We start from the raw sequence: 22,721 nt of genomic DNA, 5'->3' as shown, positions 1-22,721 counted from the left end.
GTTTTTTTTTCCTAATGATTTTTTAGAGATAGGACATCGTTGGAGCTAGAGAAATATAATCTTATCAAGGACTTGAAGATTAGCAATGAGAGGCAAGAATGGACTTTAAAAGTAAAAATCACTAATTAAATTGGGGATGTAATTAGCCCGAAGACCAATCATTTTCTAGGTATTGACACAATACTAGGAGATGTAAGTATTTTGCACAACAACTACCATGTATTATTCCAATATTTTTATATATGTTATTAACCTAATATCTCTTCAAAATAAGAACTAACGAAGCTAATGATACAGAGACAATACATACATGCTTCAATTAAATTAAACGAGAAGATGCATATGATTTTAGAGAAAAGCTCAAAGAGGGATATATATATATATATGATTAAGAACTTTAATGTGACGTCTAACAAGAAAGAGTGGAGGATTGTCACAAATGATCACATGATATTTTTCAAATTTTCAACCTCGACTCAATTACTAAAGAAAGATGATCCAAAAATCCCTAGACAAAAGTTTAAACGGGGGGATGATGAATCAATCAAGCAACAATAATGCAACTCAGTTGTTCAACTCACATGTTTTTATAGAAGATTTATATCACTATTCAAACTCGGTCTATAATTATCATTATATACAACACTCTGTAGTCTGTATCATATATAATTGTTCTACTTTATTTATAATGCAGATGTATTAGGCCAACTAAGAGGAATTGGAAATTTAAACATAAAGCCAGAAAGGTCTATCTGATCTATATTATTACGAGAAATCATATTAGAAGACACAAGGTATAATTATTTAGTATTAAAAATTATAATCAATTATATATCTATATATTAATATCCTAATAAAACAGTATTCGTCTATTCTCATATTTTAATACAGTGGACAAACATACTTGATAACACTATAGGGAAAAATAGCCGAACATACAACTACCATCTCGGTGTAGACAATGTATCAATTGTGCTTATGATTACATCTCTTAGAATTTGAACCTATAATGGTATGTATTTGATTTGAAGAAACACAACATCATACCATTTTTAATAGTGTATGTGAATTGTGAGCTAATATTATATTACAAAGTACAGGTGATACTACCACCATTTTAAATATTTTTAAAAATTCTACCATCAATTTTTTTCTGTTTATCTTTAACATCATTATATTATAACTTATTTAACTCGATGGTCGTAATCTTAACTTCAATTGAAATGTCAATGAAACCGTGGATATATTTACACATTAGTGATAATGCCTTCTAGAAAATAACAATTATTTTATAAGTAGCCAATAAGAATATATATTGCGGAATGAATCCGAAGCATCGCCCGGGGTACATACTAGTTTTGTGCCCGGGCGATGCCCAAATTGATGATAAAATTTTAGGATAAACCTTTTACTTGAATGTTAATAAATACAGTCATATAATCCGTTATAATAATGTAGGATATTTAGACATACGATATTATGTGGCATATATTTATATAATAGATTAATAGTGTACTTTTTGTAGTTTTGTTTGTAAATAAATATCTATTATTATTGACTTTAAATTACTTATATTGAGCTTAAATTGTTTTCACTGAACTTAAAGTATTTTTACCAAACTAAAATTATTTTTACAAATTAAAATTTATTTCTACTGATTCTCTATTATTTTCTTAAATAAATTAAATAACAATGCATTTTGTATGCGGCTAGCCACACCATCTGGCCGGACAAAGTAACCCCTATAAAACTGACCGAGTAATCCTTATAATACTAACTGAGTAACCTCTAACACTGACTAAGTAACCCCTATCTATAAGAGTAACCACTATAACACTAACTAAGTAACCATATAACACTCACGAAGTAACTCTTATAATAGTTGGTGACACGGTTTGACCAGCTACATATAAAAGTTTGTGATTAAATATATTATAAATGGATCTTATTTTAAAGAACTTTTTAAAACGAATTTGATGATAGAAATAGTACTGAGTTATAGGATATTTATAACTCTCTTATCTTAAACATTTTAGCTTAAATGTTAAATACGATCATATAATCCCTTTTGATAATGTAAAATATTTAGACATACAATATCATATTGCTTATATTTATGTAATAGTGTACTTTTTTGTAGTTTTATTTGTAAATGGATATCTATGTTATTATTAAGTTAAAGTTTTTTTTATTGCACTTAAATTATTACTTGTATTTCTAATGAACTGAAAGTATTTTTATCAAACTAAATTACTTTTTCTACATGAAACTTGTTTTTACTGATTTTCTATTATTTTTTAAAATATATTATAAATGGATCTCATTTTATAAAAAATTTTAAAATAAATTTTATGATGGAAATAGAACTGGGTTATAACTTATAAGATATTTATAAAGTTATGATTAATTTCGTATAGATGAAATATTAGAAGTATATCGATAATAAAACATTATACAACATTTTTATGTAAAAAAATCTATCCAAAGTTCGCTTACTTAGCATCGTACGTGTCACAATAATACCTGTTTATCGCCTACGTGGCTACGAGACCGGCTTTATATATTAGTGATGATATGATATGATATTAGATAGATTAATTTAGATAATAAAAAAAAATAGATAAGCCTTAGTAAGTTCAAATCCATATTTCTTTCTTGCGAACAAAAAAAAAAAAAAAAAAAAAAAAAGTTCAAATCCATATGGTTTACCAAACTAGTTTGTGATCGAGTCCAATTTACTTAAGTTAATTAAATCATAGGAAGTATTAGTTATGTTCACATAAAATGACAAAATATACTCCGTTGTAATAAGTACTGAAATTTTGGTTTCTTTTATAAAAATATTAAAATCAGGTAAATAAAACGCAAAACAAAAATAAAAATTGTACATATAAAGTATTTGTTATTTAAGATTTTTTTCAAAAAACAAGAAGTACTCCGTCTTTGTTATTTTAGAGCCTTGTAATTTTTCAAGGAACCCTTTATTGTTGTACCTCTTATTTATTTGGTGAGAATTAAACCTAATTTTTTTTTTTTTTTTTTTTTTAATACCCAGTGATTATTTTAATACCCAGTGATTATTTTAAATAATAATTGCATATTAAAATTATTACGTAGTATTTGATCGACTATAACGAACGACCCTAATATATATTTTTTTATTATTGTCATGATCGATTATGAAGATCATCTAATTATTGGATAATAAGATAAACAAAATTATGTGGAGTAGATATTTTTTTAGAATCGTTTTGTTCGTAAATAAAAAGAAGAAATATGTATTTTAAAGGATAAAGATAAAATCAAAAATAACTGATTGAAGATGAAGAAAAAAGATAAAGTTGCATCTTCAATAAAAAAATTGAAAACATGAAAACATATACGTTTATCTTATATTGAGGAAAACACATAATTTGAATAATTCAAATCTGTTTATTGTTATGAATAATTGGATAAGTATCAGATAATATAATTAAAATTAATCCAAAGTAATAAACAATTATCTTTTAATATATAATTTCCCTATATAAAGCCTTCATCACCCCTACATCAAAAACCACAACAAAATAAGCTATTAACTCTATTAAATTTAGTGTGACAAACGTGAAAAAGAGAGAAATTAAAGATAATGGGAAAAGGAGGAAGTGTTGGTGAAGTTGCCTCTCTTTCAGAGAACAGGGCTGCTTGGCTATATGGAGTTAATGATCTTAGGATTCTTCCTTTTGAGCTCCATGCTCTCGGTAAGATTTGTATGTAGCGATATATTAATAGTGTAGTTTGAACTAGTAATGTGACAGTTTATACCTCAATAGATGATTTGCTTATTGATTTCTTTTGTTATATATAATGTTGAAGTTAACATATAATTTTGGTATGTGACAGGACCTAAAGATGTGAGAGTAAGAATGAAGGCTGTTGGAATTTGTGGGAGTGATGTGCATTATTTAAAGGTACATATTTACGCAAATTTCATACTAGTATATGATATAAATTATGCAAATAATATTTTTATGATTATTCATATTCATGCTATACTTGACTTGATTAGACAATGAGCTGTGGTGATTACCATGTGAAAGAGCCTATGGTGATCGGTCATGAATGTGCTGGGATTATTGAAGAAGTCGGAAGCGAGGTCAATTCACTCGTTCCGGGGGATCGAGTAGCTCTTGAGCCCGGGATTGGTTGTTGGCAGTGTAACAGGTGCAAAGAAGGGTCTTACAATCTCTGCCCTGATATGCGCTTCTTTGCTACCCCTCCTATTCATGGATCTCTTGCTGATCAGGTTTATATCTAATTAATACATACGTTAATTATTGATTATTCATTATTATAAGGTCCACTAATATGGTATATGAAATTCATGAATTTGTGTATGTAGATTGTGCATCCTGCAGACTTATGTTTCAAGCTGCCTGAAAATGTCTCATTGGAAGAAGGGGCAATGTGTGAGCCATTAAGTGTTGGTGTGTATGGTTGTCGCCGAGCTAATGTTGGTGCTGAGACTAATGTTTTGATCATTGGTGCTGGACCAATTGGCCTTGTCACATTGCTGTCAGCTCGTGCTTTTGGTGCTCCTAGAATAGTAGTAGCAGATATGGATGATCACCGTCTCTCTGTTGCAAAGAGCCTTGGTGCTGATGGAGTTGTTAAAGTTTCATCGACTATAGAGGTGTGTTGCTTTACAAACTACTATGTACACTTCTAATATAATGCACTACAAATATCTATAATAAGTAAATTTTTGTTTTTGTTGCAGTTTGTCTCAGCAGAAGTGGATGAGATAAAGAAAATAATGGGAAAAGATATAGATGTAACTTTGGATTGTGCTGGTTTTGAGAAAACTGTGTCAACTGCTTTCGGTGCTACTCGTAGTGGTGGTAAGGTGTGTTTGATTGGAATGGGTCATTGCAATATGACTGTTCCTCTTACACCAGCTGCATCAAGGTAAACATCAGTTATAAGTTTTTGATTTAAAGTTTTTTCTCAAGAAAACATTGGTCATATATTAATTTTGTTATGTTGTTGCACATGTATCACAGGGAAGTAGACGTGTTGGGTGTTTTCCGATACAAGAATACATGGCCACAATGTATAGAGTTCATAAGCACCGGGAAGATTGATGTGAAACCTTTGATTACTCACCGATTTGGATTCACTCAAGAAGATGTGGTGAAGGCTTTCGAGACTAGTGCTAAGGGTGGCAAAGCTATTAAGGTCATGTTCAACCTTTAGAGGATCAACGGATTAGGGCATTAGTTGATTAGTATTTTGACTATTTTCACCAGAACAAACAATAAAGTGTATCCTACTTTTTTAGGATCTCTAAGATACAGTTGTAAATTAAGATTTTGATTATGTAACGAGTTTCCACAAATAAATTTTCTATTCTTAGTAATTTTCATCCATGAAGGCCTGAGTATGTTGATCATTAGCTACATCATCTTTACACACTGTTTTAACGCAAAAATTTCCCCTATATGTAGTTTGGGTAGTAGGGATTTTCGCTCTCCCAAATTTTATGAAAATTATATGTTGCCCTGCTTAATTTTGAGCAAAGAGGACAAGTTTAGTTTATGTTAAACTGCTTAATTTTGAGCAAAGTAATAACTGTTGCCTTACTTGTTATACTCTTTAGTAAACAGGTTGAAAAACAATTGCCTAAGCTAATAATTAGGGCGACTTGAGGGTGGTTCCAAAATCATCATCCTTGCTAGTAGGCTACTATGAGTACATTATGTATATTCATAGGCTTTACTTAACTTCAGAGATAACCAACCAATTTCATTACTAGATTTCTAAAACATATTAAGAACTTCCTGGAGTACTAAAAGGTTATCTTGGATAGAACACCCCGGAAGAAATGCTCCTTAAGAATAATACTCATTCTTGTAACTAGGATTGTCGAAATTGCTTTGTTCATAGTATTACAAAAGCTGATTGGGCGAAAATGGTGAGAAGATTTAGGAGACTGCATTTTTGGTATCAAAGTACGATTTAACTGATAAGGATGAGATCCATGAAAGTAAAAAAAAAAATCTTGGATAGTCTCTACTACAGAAGGACCAACAATATGCCAATAAAATTGAAAGAAATGCGAACCAAAGCCATTAGAACCAGGGGGCTTTGTGAGGATTCAAATCAAAATAGGCAGGTGAATCTCATCACGAGTAACAAGTGCAGTTATACACTATACATGGCTACACCCATTGTAAATTTGTCAAAAGACTTTGTACATCTTAAGGGGTAGCATTGACTTCCGGAGTTTGTAACATCTTTGTAGTTGTCTTGACTCAATGCATTCTATAATCTTAGAGATGGTTGTAATAAGATTTCTCAACACGAGTATTAGTGAGAATCCCTTACCATCTTTGTTGCTGTCTTAACTCATTGCGTCTTGGTGCTACTAAGAATCCCAAGAGTTAAATAGATAGATAGTCTCAATGATAGATATGGATACCACAAAAGGTCAGGCTTGATGTCAAATTTGACACCAAGAAATCTCTTAGCCTTATAACTTCTATTCCATAGGGAGAAAGTTTCCCCGCGAATTTTTGAAACATCTTGAGGACTCAAAGCACACAGAATAAATACCGAGCCCTGCAAAACCAGTAAACAATCAGGGGTAAAAAAACTGGTTAGTGTAATGGGATCTTAGAGGTTTCCAACTTTCCAATACGTAATCTTACTACTGTATATACACTAACTGGTTTCTGCAAACTCAGATAAACAAAAGTTAATCTCTGGTATACTGTCAAAATTCAGTTCATGAAAAAGATACTCTTATATTTGCTACATTAGGACTCTTATCACATCTGCAATTAATAAGGTTAACTGATGGCAAAGCGGTGTTTGTCATATGCACATAGGCCAAAGTAGAAATAAACGATTATAAGGATTGTATATAGAAAACCATTAATAGCTTATACTTGTGATATTAATGTTTACTAAAGTATAAATTTCACACTTAATTCATCCTTAAAAATATATATTAGTCTTAAAAATCCATATCAGATAGACTGAGATCACTTGGTTACATCTATCAATGAAATATTACTGTAATAAGCTGAAAAGAACAGAGTTTAACATCTACGTTGGACATCCAATGAAGAATGTGTCAAACTTCTTAATGATACGGATCAATTATAAGTTTATGACAAAACATTTGTGGTTGAAACAGCATACTAGATAGTTCCCTAGCCAACATCATTATAAAATGCAGGGTGTGTTTTATAATAAATTTCTAAAATGTTCTTTTGGTTTAAGAAACAAGGAAAATTCAGGGTTCCTTCATGCATCATGAGATTACAGGGGCACTTTTACTTCAGACTTCAGTTTCTTTCGATGAGAAACACGCCTTCCTGCCTAATAAGATAATTTTATAATCTTCCAACAAATTTACCAAAGAGTCAAAAGGGTGTTAATTTTACCAATCTAGTTATTGGCCTGAAATAATAGCCTAGCTAGCAAGGATTTCAAGCACAACCTTGGTGTAGAATTCATTAACCCTTTGCTCTACATCACCAAGTAAAGCAACTATATCGATATCTATTCTTTTTTATAAGCACAACCCTGAGTGTAGAAACCGTCATCCTTTTGCCTTATATTGCCAAGTAAAGCATAAGCAATTAAGGATTTGCCATATATAGACAAACAAAAAAAATTGCCTTCCAAACATCCTATAGCAGTGTAAAAAAAAAAAAATACGTCACTAACCAAGCACTAATTAAAAGTTATAGTGCATAACATAGTGATTATCGATTGTATGTTAAGAAAAAAAGCCTAATGTGTTGAATCTATCACTCTTTCTCGATTTCAATAAGCAGAAGCAATGTCCACACCAACATCTGCAGGTGACTTCAGATATACTTTTACACCGTCTTCCATTTCATCTGTCTCCTCTTTTCGTGGATGATAGACAACTGTATCAGCAGAGATATAGCATCCAAAAGTGGTTTCAGCAACCTATGAAACCCCGAATCCTTAAGCGCTGAATCAAAACTGAATATCCATATATAAAATTATGTCACCCTAACTCGATGGCACGGCAACTCAAGAATAACTTAATCAAACAGAAAACTCAGAAAATCGTTTTTCATGATAAAAGGGTCTCACACTCTCATTATTTTCCCATCATGTGTAGCAAAAGGTAAAATTAGAAGTAGAGTTTTGGAAGAATGTCTTGGAAAGTACATACATGTCAGCTCTTATAGTCATTTTTTTTTTTTTTTTTTTGTTATGCTTGCTCGTGTATTGTGCTACCATAAGCACATTCTGACATACAAATGCTAAAGAGGCAGAGGAAAAAAAAAACAGAATCCGCTACTTTCATGATCAGAAACTGAGACACAGGAGAATCATCCAAAAGCTAGAAGAGATGGAAACATGTAAGCAGAACTGAAACTAAAGAGCAATACAGGGCTATGAGCCTAGTGAGGGTACAAGCATGATGATGGTTTAGTGGTGAAGAAGAGTTATACTTGGATCCATAAATCTCTTCTTCACCACTAAACCATCATCATGCTTGTGCCTATAATGATTACAAGCATGATGATGGTTTAGTGGTGAAGTATAGCTTGTACCTATACATGAACCTAAAATGATTTTGCTAAATAATAATATGCTTCTTTATTTATTGCTGCAACTGCTGTGCTATTGGTTTTCGGATGAAAAATGGCTGAATAAAGAAATGCTATCAGTGAATTATAGCAAGTCTGCCAAAAATTTATGCCTGCTTCATTTGAAAACTTCATTTAAAAGAGAAAACTGAATCATAAACACACTCAAATTTTCTGAGCAGCTCATATTAATATAGAGTTAATGCAACAAGATTTTTACCAAAACAAAACCTCATCCTGCATCCCATCCCCATCCTAGGCCGGCCAACTGATGATTAATAAACGCAACAACTTCTAAAATTATTTTCATATAAGTTGAGAAAAAAGTGAAACCCTTAACATGTGAAAACATAAATTAATTTGATATGTTGTCAAAAGATTAACTTAAATTTGTTGATTCTAGAAGCAAAGGTGTTCAACGCCACTAACAATAAGCAAAACATTAGAATTGAATAAGTAAATCCTCGATACATGTTCAAATGTTGCCCCATATTAATTATTTCGATAAACCTTCTAAAATGGAAACTTTTGCAAATGGATCCGCCGGCTCACCAATCATTGATGGTTCTAAAACTGCCAAGCCTACGTTACACGCAATAGTACCTAAAATTACTACAGGAAAAATATATAAAAGATCATTAGGCCATGCGGGCTCCCCGTAATAATTATGCCCCATGCCTTTCGCTAATTTAGCCCTTAATACAGGATCATTCAAGTCAGGTTTTTTTGTTATTAGGATAGGTGAATTCTTTTCTTAGAGATTCGATTCATCCCCCGAAAGAACCGGACATGAGAATTTTTCATCATCCGGCTCGAGCAAGAATCAAAAGAACCAAATGGATCCAGAATATGGATCTTATCCATCTAAAAGGTTCCCTGTAAGAACCTATTTATTAAATCCTACTTTCCGAAGTTGTAATTATACATGGAAAGAAATTCTGCTCTTACAAATAAATGCTCAACACCCAAGTAGGTTCAAACATTTTGGCTCTACCCATGAATTATCCAGTAATAGGTCTTTCACAATGAGATCCACCTATACAATAACGGTATTTAATTTTGAAAGTTAGCTGGATAGCTGACCCTGTTAGTCCGTTCTTCTAAAAATGGGAGCAGGAATTTTTTGCTCTTAAAAAAGGATTCCCCGCTAAATGGATAACGTTCGCTACCAATGGGAAATTTTAATTGTCGTATCTTAAATCCGATTTAGACTGACAGAAACCATAAATTTCATACTCAATAGATGAATAGATCTTTTTCATTTTATTCGTTTTAGATAGTGACAGGAGTTTTATACTATTCCATTCACCAGTACTGATCATTGATACTGGAAAAATTATTTCTTTTGTTTTTGTTCCAGCTCATAATCGGAACGAGTCACACATACACCCTAGTACATGTTCCTCGGCGCTGAGGGCATCCCCGAGTATATTGATAAAAACTTTAGTCTAAATTCCAAAATCAAAAGAGCGATTAGGTTTAAAAAATAAAGGATTTCTAACCATCTAATTTTTTTTTTCTTATAACAAAAAAAAACCAATTAGATGCAACAAAAATAGAGAGTCTGCTGATAAATTTACCCATCTCCGAGGTATCTATTATTTCATAATAAAATATCTTGTTTTGACTGTATCGCACTATGTATTATTTGATAACCCAAGAAACCACACGGGATTGATCTAAGCATAATCCGAACTTCATAAAGTACACAGATCAACTAGGCAGAGGCGGGGCTACAAATGCTAACAATGAAAGTGGCCCGGTACAATTTTGTTAAGTTGGGCCCTAAAAATATTTTTTTTTAGGAAAAATATGTTACTAAATTCAAAAATCGGGGCCCTTTTATAATTGTTTCACTTAGGGGGCTTTGTGCGATCGACCACCCTACACATGCTCAGAACCACCCCTGCAACTAGGTGCACACAATGGTATTACTTTAATATCTCAATGATAAGTTACTTAATAATAGTGCACCAATGTTAAGAGTAAAAATTCCCACTCCCCAAACCTACCTTCAGCTACGGGGGAAAATTTGCTTTGCACAATGACATATAGAGTAATTGCCTATTGGAAAACACTGTGTTAAAGATAATGAAATTGTTAATAATCTTGCAAGTAGCCAATGATCAATCTCAAGCCTTTAAAAATTTGTTGATGGACTGAAAAATATAATACTTGAAATTGAGATTTTTAATTCGAAACTCATTATATAATAGCATTTAATTATAAATGTTCAATCTTAGGGATCTTTACACTTATTGTATGCTATGGTGAATATATAATCCTTAAATCTATCGTCACCCTTCAAAGGTTGAACATGACCTTAATGGCTTTGCCACCCTTAGCACTTGTTTCGAAAGCCTTCATGACATCTTCTTGAGTGAATCCAAATCGGTGAGTAATGAGAGGTTTCACATCAATCTTCCCACTGCTTATGAACTCAATGCATTGTGGCCAAGTATTCTTGTAACGGAACACTCCCAGCACATCTACCTCCCTGTGACATAGACAACATAACAAAATTTATACATAAACTTTCTTGAAAAATTACTTTAATTAATATCATAAAGTTATAAGATGTATGTTTACCTTGATGCAGCTGGGGTAAGAGGAACGGTCATATTGCAATGACCCATTCCAATCAAACAAACCTTACCGCCATTACGAGTAGCCCCGAAAGCAGTTGACACAGTTTTCTCAAAACCAGCACAATCCAAAGTGACATCTATATCTTTTCCCATCACTTTCTTTATCTCATCAACTTCAGCTGAAACAAACTGCAAGAAAAACATTTCTTTTAGATATTCGTTTCCAAACAACAATCATCAAGTGGTTTATAGGTAATTTGTAAAGCATAATCAAACCTCCTTAGTTGATGAAACTTTAACAATTCCATCAGCACCAAGGCTCATTGCAACAGAGAGACGATGATCATCCACATCTGCCACAACAATCCTAGGCGCGCCAAAAGCACGAGCTGATAGCAAGGCAACAAGGCCAATAGGTCCAGCCCCAATGATCAAAACAGTAGTCTCAGCACTAACATTAGCTCGGCGACAACCATACACACCAACACTCAATGGCTCACACATTGCACCTTCCTCTAATGAGACATTTTCAGGCAGCTTGAAACATAAGTCTGCAGGATGCACAATCTACATACACATAACATTCATGAATTTCATATTAGTGGACCTTACAATAATGAATTTCATATTAGTAGACCTTACAATAATGAATAATTAAGGTATGTATTAATTAGATATAAACCTGATCAGCAAGAGATCCATGAATGGGAGGGGTAGCAAAGAAGCGCATGTCAGGGCAGAGATTGTAAGACCCTTCTTTGCACCTGTCACACCGCCAACAACCAATCCCGGGCTCAAGAGCTACTCGATCCCCCGGAATGAGTGAAGTAACCTCGCTACCGACTTCTTCAATGATCCCAGCACATTCATGACCGATCACCATAGGCTCTTCGACATGGTAGTCACCACAGCTCATTGTCTAGTCAAGTTAACCATAATACAATAAAATTAGCATTACAATTAATTATGAGAATATTATTTAATTTGCATAATTTAATGTATATGTAACATATGAAAGTACCTTTAAGTAGTGCACATCACTACCACAAATCCCAACAGCCTTCATTCTTACTCTCACATCTTGAGGTCCTGTCACAAAAAAAATTATGTTACCTTTAATATTCTAATAAAAATTATTTATTTTGTCACGTGCTCACACACATTATTAGTTTAAATTACACTAATAACGTGACATTTAATTTAAAACTAGATGAATATAAGTTAATTACCGAGAGCAGGGATCTTAAAAGGAAGAATGCGAAGATCATTAACTCCATATAACCAAGCAGCCTTGTTCTCTGAAAGAGAAGCAACATCAGTTACACTTCCTCCTTTACCCATTTTATCCTAAATTTCTCTCTTTTCGAGTTTATCACACAATACTTAAATGATTTATATGTTGTGGATATTGATTAATGGGTGAAGGATTTATATAGGGAAAATTATAAGAGATTATTGTTTGTTAATTTGGATTAACTTTGTCATTTGATAGCTATCCTATGAGATTGTGGGTTTATCTCAAGGATTAATATCTTGATCTTTCAATATACTATATCCAATTTGATTTTATGATTTATCTTTCTTTTTTTTTTTTTTTTTTCATAACCATATTATCTGATCTTCCTTTTTATGCTATCCAAAAAAATGTCATTATCCATATAACCCAGATTAAATAAAAATAATCCACTAAGATTTTTAATTTAAAGATATAAAAACGCATCTTACAAAGTATTATATAGTCGTCATCAGTGGCATCTCTGGTCACATAGATTTATGATAACTATCCATATTATACTCTTTAATCACAATGTTGGAATATTTTTATTATTCACACACTCTTTTGACTATTTTTTATGATTATTATGTAAAATCTCTATTCATCTCAGTATATAATCTTAAAATACTAATATACGAGTATCATTATATTTAATACCTTTTTACTAGAATGAAACTGTAAATCTTCTATATAGATGACCAGGTATCTGGGTGTATATAAAAAGATTTCACTCAAACAGAATTTACTTGGCCTAAAATTTTGCTTTAGTTATCAATCCATAATAATTACTGTACTGTATTTATCAATCCCGTTTTGGTATACAGAGTATTATTAAAAATGTTTACGAATAGATCATTATCCATTTATTAGTACTTTCAATATGCATGTATTATCCTAGAAAGTAAAATGATAGGAAAAAAAAAAATCATGCAAAATGGTGGGTAGACATATACATCCCATCAAAATCTAATTCATTACACAACTGCCCTCTTTAATTAGTAAGCGTGGCTAGATGAGGCCAGAGGGCCATGACTATGAGGCCATACATATACAGATTATACGATATTCTGTACTCCCTCTGTCATATACAAAATATATTCATATTTTTGGGCGTATTCATAAATACATAAGTTTGATCATTGATATTTTTAATTGTTAATTAGCAAAAAAAATTATGATTTTTTCTTAAAATATAACTAATTATCCCATCAATGTGGAAAAAATTTCATGGGAAGGACTAAGGTACACGTATATACAATATAACATTAGTGAAATTTAGGTGAAGTGAATACTAATTAAATCTTTTAATGTGTTGTTGAAATTGTATTGCGACCTACAAGAATAATTAGAGCAAAAATGTGTGAAGAATAGGAGGTACAACCGTACAACCAATGAGGTCGTAGCCTAGCTAGAATTGAATCATGTATACATCGTCTTAAACTCCCCTAAAGTCCTCATACCTCCTTAAGTCCTTATACATCAAAGAAAAAGTAATTAATCTGTAAACAAGGTTAGAAAGTTTAATCTTTTGAGGCGAAAGAGCTAGTAGTGGCACAGTGGATGGTTAAGTGTGAAAGGGTTGAAGACTTGAAGTTACTTTAAAACAAATGGGTACATAATTTTAACTTTGAATGAGTTACTAATAGAAACTTCGTAGTATATAGACAATATCAGATACATCAAAATAGGTAGCATTAGCTATGACCAACTGTACAACTAACCTTGTGTATTAGTATACAAAAACTTCCAGCACGGTTGCGTTACATACTACACCTCCATAACTTTAAAAACTAAAAATTATGATTGAAGAATGTCCCTTCAGTTTGTGAAAGGGAGAAGTTGAAGATGCGCGCTTACTTTCTACTGCTAGATACCCGTGTCATTGACCCTTTACCCTTGAACATTAGATCCATAGACAGCCCAATGGTTGATGGTTTCCATGCATGGAAGAATTTCCACGACGAAGCCAAGTCCTGCTCTTTATTGGTTCTCTTCTTTCTTGAAGGCCCCTCAGCAGGCGTTACGCTTCTGGATTTTGACAATGCAGGCTTCAAATGTGATGTATCAAAGGAATGCTCAGTCGGGCCAAAGGACAGAGGACCATTACTGGCTGTATCTAGAGGAACTCCGACAGCTCCATCTTGATGGGGCGGAGGGAACTTTTCACTTTTGCTCTTTGCATTTGCTTGTGTCACAAATCTCATCCTCTGGAAAACTCAAAGGTAGATAATTAGTTGCTGCATCCCATAACAAGACAAACTTTTCTCTAGTATTTTTCCCGCAAGGAAAACAAATTCATCTCTATAAGTACTTACACAGGAATATCAACTTATCATAATTTTTTATCTTGTAGCATTTTTAAGATATTAATTATCAAAGTTTTGCATTGAAACTAAACAATGCATGTATATTGTATTCTAACTTCAAAGGCATTATTCTCTAGCTTCACCTGAATTTCACTGATCTAAAGGAATTTAGTGATTAAGACTGATTTTTACTGATTCTTAGTGTTTTCGTTATATGAAGTACTGATTTATACTAAATTTCATTTGCACAGAATAAATCATTTGCAGCACATTCCTGAGACTACTGATGAGACATGCAATGTAGAAGGCAGCAGTGAAGAAACCCAAAAAAGGCATCCCACGAAATTCTGCCACAGCAAGTCACTTGCTTCAGTCACCAAATAAAGTGACAGAAGCAAAAAGGAAAAACAGATGCATAAAATAAAGCTTGTTAAACATACATCCAAATTTGTTTGTAGCTCAGCATTTGCCTCTGGAGCAGGAATTGCACGGCCAGCTCGGTCACGTATTCTAACTCTCTTGGCACCATCAGCAATGCTAGATTTTCCACTTAAGCCCCTTTGCCTATTATAAAGGTGGCAATTTGACAGTAAGCACTATGAAGATAACTGGCAAATTTAGTGAAAGTATAACAATATAAAACAAGTGCAATAAAAGAGGAGGTAGTGTAAACCTTCTTGCAGCTTCATCCCGTAGCTTTACATCTAATTCTTTGCTGGGAGGATACTTTGGCAAAGTAGACGGCTCACAAGCATGAGGTTCAGATGAGAAGAACTATACATGAAGGCAACCAAACAATTTATGTAAGCTTACATATTAAACCAACCTATTCTTTCATCTCATTAGGGGAGGGGGGAAAAAGAAGACACCATCTTTACTTGCAATAGCTAAATAGCAAAACCAATGTATGTATGTGAAATCAGATAGTCAAACTAAAAAGCAATAACAGCCAATAAGATCAAACTGAGCAGCCTAACTGCTATTCAAAATCTCCATTTCTCTTTTTACGCCTGAGATTGTTCTATCTAGTGGAAGGTGGACACTTGTTGACGAGTGAATAATATAAATTATCATACATAACACAAGGAGTTCAAAGATAAGCCTTTAATTTTTCGGTTCAAAACATGCAGTGTCCGATAAAATACTCACTTCACCATTTAAAGCATCAGTAGCAGTGCCTCGTCCTTCAGGATCTATTGAAAGAAGTGAATCAACTAGTGGGAGGGAAGAAGGGGGGAATTCTTTAAAGGTCTCTGAAATACAACGCTTGTAGGGCTGCTGTGGCTTGAAAAGAGTAGCATTTGGTAGCTTATATTTTTTCCAGTACTCTTCAGAAGGAGAGCCACACAACTTGAATATCTTGTGAAGCTGCTCTACCTGGACACACAATAGATATAAATGTGAATTACTAGTCTAGAACAAAAATTCAAAACATTTAGCCTAGAAAAAAAAAAAACATGGTCAATGGTGAGAAATATATCCCACACAAGGATAAAGGACATGTTGCAAAAATGAAGCTTATAAATTGTCAATCGAATCATGAGATCTTGGAGAAATGCAACACCTCGGTCCGTCCTGGCATAATTGGCTTTCCAGCTAGTAATTCTGCCAGAATGCAGCCAGCACTCCAAAGGTCAACACCAACACTATAATTTGTGGCTCCAAGAAGCAGTTCTGGAGGACGATACCATAGGGTGACAACTCGACTGGTCATAGGTTGCTTTTGACTAGGATTGTAAATTGTAGCTAATCCAAAATCAGCTATCTTAAGAACTCCTTCATTGTCAATTAAGAGATTGGAGCCTTTAATGTCACGGTGCAGAACTCCATTGTTGTGGCAATGCTCAAGCCCAGATATTAGCTGCTTCATGAAACACTTCACCTAAAAATCATTCAGTGTTTACTAATCAGTCAGCCTTAATCATTTGAAACAAGCAGCTAATAAATGAAACTCAGAGCAGCAAAAACATATTTAGAGCATGAAGTCAATAAATTGAGATACAACATACTTGGAATGGATCAGTGTGTAGAAGAAAAAGAAATAGTATATTTTTATTAACACATCCAGCTATACATAATATCCGAGCAAAAATCTATTAAAGAAATATTTGAGCAAGCTTTTGCCTCATTGGTCAGGGTGGCGACCTTGTTTTCATTCTTTTCTTCGTTATCTATCATAAACTTGCAGTGGCATGTGCAGGCAGCCAGTGCAGAATCACAGATTATACCAAATCTTCGGTCATTTATTAATGATTCTCTCAAGTCATACACTGCAGGTACTGTTTAAACAGCAAATCTACAGCCTCACTGCCTCACAAAGGGGTGTCATACTGCCCCAGTTAACAAACGACAGAACGTAATATATTAAGCCGGCGCCAATCATAAGGTTTTTACATTCATCTCGAATTCTTGAATACACTAAACAATTATTCATTCAGAAATTCTATTCAGTGTTAAAACCCTAAGGACAAAGTATCAAATACTTCCTCCGTTAAATATTAATTGCAACAAAGGGGTATTATTTGTGAGACAAAAATATTCTTTTGTTGCAAATTTGCAATTAATATTTAACGGAGGAAGTATCAACTTTGTTGAATTTTTTTCTTTCTTATTGATTGTCAAAAAAAAAATTTAAAAAAAAAAAAACAAAAAAAAAAAGGATGAATTCAGCAATCCCCATAAGTGTTTTTGGAGTATTTTCATACTTAAAACACTCAAAAAAGTTAGTATCATGTAGATTGAATTACATCAACTATATCTATTTGTACATAACTAAAACACTACAGTAAGAGGCTATATGGTTGGAATTCTTTGGAAGGTGGGGCAGAAGGGTAAGGGAAAGGAAATTAAACCCTGTTTATCCTTGGTGATTGTTTGGTTGACATTTTTTTATTCCTTTCTCCCCTTTTGCTTTGCTGAGTTTCCAAATACTGCTCTACAGAGATTCTCCATCCCAACTTGGGAGTTGAGAATTCCCCCAACTTCCTCCATACCATGACTACCCTTGACCATCTTTGACCAATTACCCCCATCACCCAACCACCAGTTTGACCCAAGTCCACCAGCCACTTCCATAACTTGACCACTACCAAAGTACCAACCACCACCATTTGCACCACCATAATTTTATCATCACTTAGTCACCTCAAACACCAACTTGATACCCCTATGACCATGATAATCAACATCCTAAACCCCATGGCCATTACAAGATTCACATTCACCAACAATGTGCCACATACTCACCATCGTAACCACCCTGATCACCAACAAATTAGAGAGAAAAAGAAAAGAAGAGACGTACATCAATTTGCCAAGATTCTAATTAAGGATTTGGATGGTGTATTTTGACCATGAAAGCTCTGGATCTAGAGATTAGATGATCAAATTGACCATATTGTCCATATACATCCTTCTATAATGGTGGAAGGCAGTGACTTCAGTTGCAATGGAAGATGCCACATGCCAACTGTAACCCATTATCTAACTTGCCAGCATTGGCTTGGTTATTGGTGAAGAGCAGTGGTGGTTGTACTGTTTGTAAAATGTCACAAAGGGTTTCAGGTCACTTTCTTCATTCAACCAAACAGCATAGGGCATTGGGGGATTTTGTTAGCTTTCCTTTCCAGCTTTCTTATCTCTTTCTCAATTCCTTCTTTCCAATGAGGCCAACCAAACAGCCCCAAAGTTTCAATTTCTTTATTTCATACTCCAAGCTTCGTCAAAACACATTTACCCATTCAGGATGAAGAAAGATGGAACTCATATCTTTATAATTTACATGAGAATGAAGAAAGATGGTTAGTTTTGGATCTCCAAAGTCCCAAAATGTCTTTCACACCCTTTCTCACATATTAGCGTGACCCATTTAAACTTTTTTAGAAAGAATGTCATTGTGTATGAATAATCACAGGCTGCTGTGAATCTCCCAAAGTAATCCTGATATCTCTACCTCAGACCATCAACATGTATTTTTTCCCTAAATCTAGCTGAAGACTAATATAATTTCTTAAAATGCTGGCTTTACTTAAATTTCAGCTCAAATACAGTGATGAGATTTGCAGGGAAGAAACAATGTCCGGTTTCATTGAAAACATCTACAAACACTAAAGGTTTCTTTTTTCCCAGGAATGTCTGATATTAGACAAATCTTAAGCTTCTTCAATTGAACATCCACGGAAAAGATGTGATTGCAAACGGCATAATATAGTAACATCCATACATTAATATTGTCATAAAGACTTCTGAGAGCATATACAATATATACTAAATCCACAGACCTCTTAGGAACTGAATCCATCCACAGATCTCTCTGATGTAACTCCATGCAAAAAAAGGGGAAGACTGGAAGAGCTTAGACAATCTTCTCGAGATACTTAGTAAGAAAACTGCCAAATCCAGAGATTTTTTTATCTATAAAAACATTTAAGAGTACAACAACCAAATAATTATATTCTGATTCAGGGGCTAGACCACTAAAACATGATATTTAATGTGGTTGATATGCTCCGGGGTATCAATTGCCAGAGGAAGTCCGACACAACAATTTAAAGTTACATGGCCGGAAATGTGTTGCATCCAAACACAGTCTCACTATCAGTTTAGACATGGTTAGCAGTAAGGCCGCATAAATTTAAACCTCTCCAAACCCCACCTAAAGCAGGGCACATGCTATGTTGTTATAGCTGTTAAAATAATGTTTTGCATCACAGATCCAAATAAGAAGACAAACATAAGCAAAGCTTGTAAGGGAAAACAAACATAAGGGGGACAAACGAGTATTGTACTCTGGACTTAAAAATTCGGATAAAAACCGATAAATATCCAATGAACCACAATAACCTCCAGTCCAAATGCTATTGCAAAAACTCAGGCATCTAATCTTAGTAAAACAGTCACATCCTGCACTCTCAGCTGCTTGGCTTTTTCTATCAGCAGAAAAGGGGACAGGATAACTCAGACTTTCCCAAGTAATAAGAAGACAAACTCAATTTAGTTTTATAACCACAAAATTTGTAATTAGATACAAAAAATTTTGCAGAACTTGAGGCCCCCATTGCTCAAGATTCTCCATTAAATTACTACTGTCAAAACAACTATCAAGAAAGAACCCAAGAAACTAAATGACAAGCAGCACAATTAATAATTAAAAAGAAAAACCGAATCAAGTAAATTACAAAGTTCGTATTAAACAATAAACAACCAAACAAATCAAATACTACCCACCATCCAGATTTAGTTTTTCTGTCCAAATTACACTATCAACTTGACAATTAATCTCGGAAACGAGTTAAAAATATCGAAAAAGTAAAGTACCTGTGGCTCAGTGAACTTATTACCAGCACCAAGTGAAGCAGAAAGGCCAGAAAGATCATGCTCCATGTAATCAAAAACCAAATATAAACTCGAAGACATTCGAGAAGTAACTAAACCTTGAAGTTTGATAACATTAGGATGATCAAGTTTGCTCAATACTATGATCTCTCTTGCCATAAACTTTACACTTTCAGGCTCTAAATTATCAAACCTAACCTTCTTCAATGCCACTATATTCCCTGTTACCAAATCTCTTGCTTTATATACATTGCTATACGTTCCTTGCCCAATCTAAAAACCACAACAACAACAACAAAAAACAAACAATCAATCAAAAGGGTATTCCCTATTCCCCACCATTAACTCAAAAAATTAAAAAAAGTCGAAACAGGAAGAACTTTTAAGAGACGAACCTTATCGAGCTTTTGGAAGGTACTAGCACGGCGAGGGGAGAACCGATTAATGACATCACCAACAGCGTCAGCAAGCCAAGTGGGCCACCCATGATGGGTAGTGGGCCCACCTCCATAAGGGTCGATGACGTGGCGCCGGAGCTCAGTCGTTGAGAAATTAGAGGAATAACGAGGAAGTTTACTACTACTAGTATTAGGAGAAAGAGAGTCCCTTCCTAAGGAAAGGGAAGAAGCACGGCGGCGGTGAGTTGGGTTTTCCGGCGCCGGCGGTGGAGTTCCGGCGGGTCTTCGCCGGCTAATGATACAACCCATTTAGAGGCGCCGCCGCCGCATCGGGTAAACGGGTCGGGTCGGGCCGGAGGAGAGAGAAAAAGAGGGGAGGTGGGTTGTTGTTGTTGTTAGAGGTGTGAGTAGAAGTAGGAGTGAGGGAGTGAGGTGGTAGGAGTAAATGAGGGGTATCTAAAAGGGGACAAATACATTTACTGCAAATTTGTATGATTGGTTGGATTTCATTTCAATGGAAAGGAGGAGAGAGAAAATTTATGAGGGTTTGTTTCAGCTAAAGTTTTGCAGCTTTGCAATGGCAGAATAAGTAGAACTGATTTTTGAGGAGAGAGAAAATGAAAATTGAAATATGAAAAAGGCTACTTTTTATTGATTTCTATTTTATTTTATGTTTTGGGAGGGTGGAATTGTGTAGTTGAAAAGAGTAGAAAGGGGAGTTTGTTTGACGATATGAAAACTTGAAAAGGACTGAAGTTGAAGGAAAAGGGGTTTAGTTTTTTTAGTCTTTTTACTAGTACTAGTGCTACATTTCAACTTGGGGTCCTCGGGTTCTCACACGGAGTCATAAACTTCCCCTTTTTGGGGTTGAGATTGAAGGGTTTGTGATGATGAATTTGATTCGACTCAAATGATTTGGAATGAAATTTGAAATTAATATAGTATGATTTTTAATTGATCAATTAGAAAAAAATAAATAAATAATAATAATAATAATATATCTAAATAATGATTCGATACAATATGACTTAGGTTATGTATAATTTTAGCTATTTAGGTTTATACCTCGTTTTTACTGATTTTAGTAATAATCAAATTAGATTTATTTTTTCAATTACATTATGTATCACTAAAAAGCTTTAATTTTATAATTTTTAAAAGTTATGATAAAAAAAATTAAATAAATCATTTTGGGAAAGTGTATATCAATACGAATTTAATGACATTTTCAATTGACAAATCTTATTTGAGAAGTTTGATTCAACCAAAAATCATATTAGATCGCATTATTCACATTTGATTGAAAAATTTGAAAGCATATTAAATCGGATCAAGTGAATTGACACATGACCCTAGTCTGTACAAATTATTTTTGCCATTTTATTTACCACTTTACCCTCATTCCTAAATGCACAAAATTTGAATATAACTCGATCTTTGCATTCATTATATATATTCTCCATTACCTAAATCAACAACAACAATCTTGGTGTCCAATTATTGAATTTCATATAACCTTTATCCAATTTGATGTCAAATTTGTTTGAATAAGAAAAATAAAAATTATATATCTTTGGGAAAAGAAAAAAAAAATTAATCCAAAAGAATCTGGAGTATATATATAACTTTCCAATGTTTCTTTTATAAAAATTATCAAAATTTCTATTATTAATTTATAATGCTTGGCAAGTTTTTGGAACAATATATTTATTTTAGCGAATTATTAAATCATGGGAGATTAGTAAACCCAAGATTTGTAGAATATTTCTTCCTCAAAAAAAATAAAGATTGTAGAATATTTCCATATTTGAAGGTGATGGGAGACATTTCCTACAACTCTTTGAATTAATCCTCTATTTATATACGTTATACAAAGTACTAGATTTGACATTTTTATTTCTAATATTTAAATATTTCATCATTTTAATTGTTATTGCGTTAATCTCAATGAATAGTTTTAAAATATCATATTAAATATTTTTTTTAACTAATATATAATCAAAGGTAATGAAAGTCAACGTTATTATATTAATGGTATAAAAAGTCAATAAATGATAATAAGTATCTATGTATGGGGCATTTGGTTCAAATAGATGAAATGAAATGGTATAAACATAAGAACTCCAAGAGTATGGATTGAAAATTCATTATATTTTCTAAAGTTGTTTAGTTCACTCATTACGTAAGATCCACTAAAAATA

The 22,721-nt window shown here is 33.3% G+C and overlaps 3 protein-coding genes across 3 annotated transcripts; 1 reads left to right on the top strand and 2 right to left on the bottom strand.

Annotated features, from left to right (window-relative positions):
* The first annotated feature begins 3,564 nt into the window (after positions 1-3,564).
* LOC110739658 (sorbitol dehydrogenase-like) lies at positions 3,565-5,445 on the top strand. The gene is made up of 6 exons (XM_021920113.1): positions 3,565-3,740; positions 3,883-3,950; positions 4,049-4,285; positions 4,382-4,672; positions 4,760-4,947; positions 5,043-5,445. The coding sequence occupies exons 1-6, from the start codon at positions 3,629-3,631 to the stop codon at positions 5,233-5,235; spliced, it is 1,089 nt and encodes a 362-aa protein (XP_021775805.1). The 5' UTR covers positions 3,565-3,628; the 3' UTR covers positions 5,236-5,445.
* A 5,477-nt stretch (positions 5,446-10,922) lies between these two features.
* Positions 10,923-12,566, bottom strand: LOC110739659 (sorbitol dehydrogenase-like). Its single transcript, XM_021920114.1, has 6 exons — positions 12,436-12,566; positions 12,228-12,295; positions 11,889-12,125; positions 11,483-11,773; positions 11,208-11,395; positions 10,923-11,115 (listed from the first exon to the last, which is right to left on the bottom strand). The coding sequence occupies exons 1-6, from the start codon at positions 12,545-12,547 to the stop codon at positions 10,923-10,925; spliced, it is 1,089 nt and encodes a 362-aa protein (XP_021775806.1). The 5' UTR covers positions 12,548-12,566.
* Positions 12,567-14,063: 1,497 nt separating this feature from the next.
* LOC110739656 (probable serine/threonine-protein kinase At1g54610) lies at positions 14,064-21,377 on the bottom strand. The gene is made up of 7 exons (XM_021920110.1): positions 20,518-21,377; positions 20,105-20,395; positions 16,353-16,670; positions 15,938-16,165; positions 15,462-15,562; positions 15,229-15,352; positions 14,064-14,689 (listed from the first exon to the last, which is right to left on the bottom strand). The coding sequence occupies exons 1-7, from the start codon at positions 20,827-20,829 to the stop codon at positions 14,336-14,338; spliced, it is 1,728 nt and encodes a 575-aa protein (XP_021775802.1). The 5' UTR covers positions 20,830-21,377; the 3' UTR covers positions 14,064-14,335.
* Positions 21,378-22,721: the final 1,344 nt, after the last annotated feature.

This window comes from Chenopodium quinoa, unplaced genomic scaffold (assembly GCF_001683475.1).
Source record: "Chenopodium quinoa cultivar QQ74 unplaced genomic scaffold, ASM168347v1, whole genome shotgun sequence".
Classification (NCBI taxonomy): domain Eukaryota; kingdom Viridiplantae; phylum Streptophyta; class Magnoliopsida; order Caryophyllales; family Amaranthaceae; genus Chenopodium; species Chenopodium quinoa.
The sequence above is the reverse complement of the archived record's forward strand: the minus strand, read 5'-3'. Positions and strand labels throughout refer to the sequence as shown.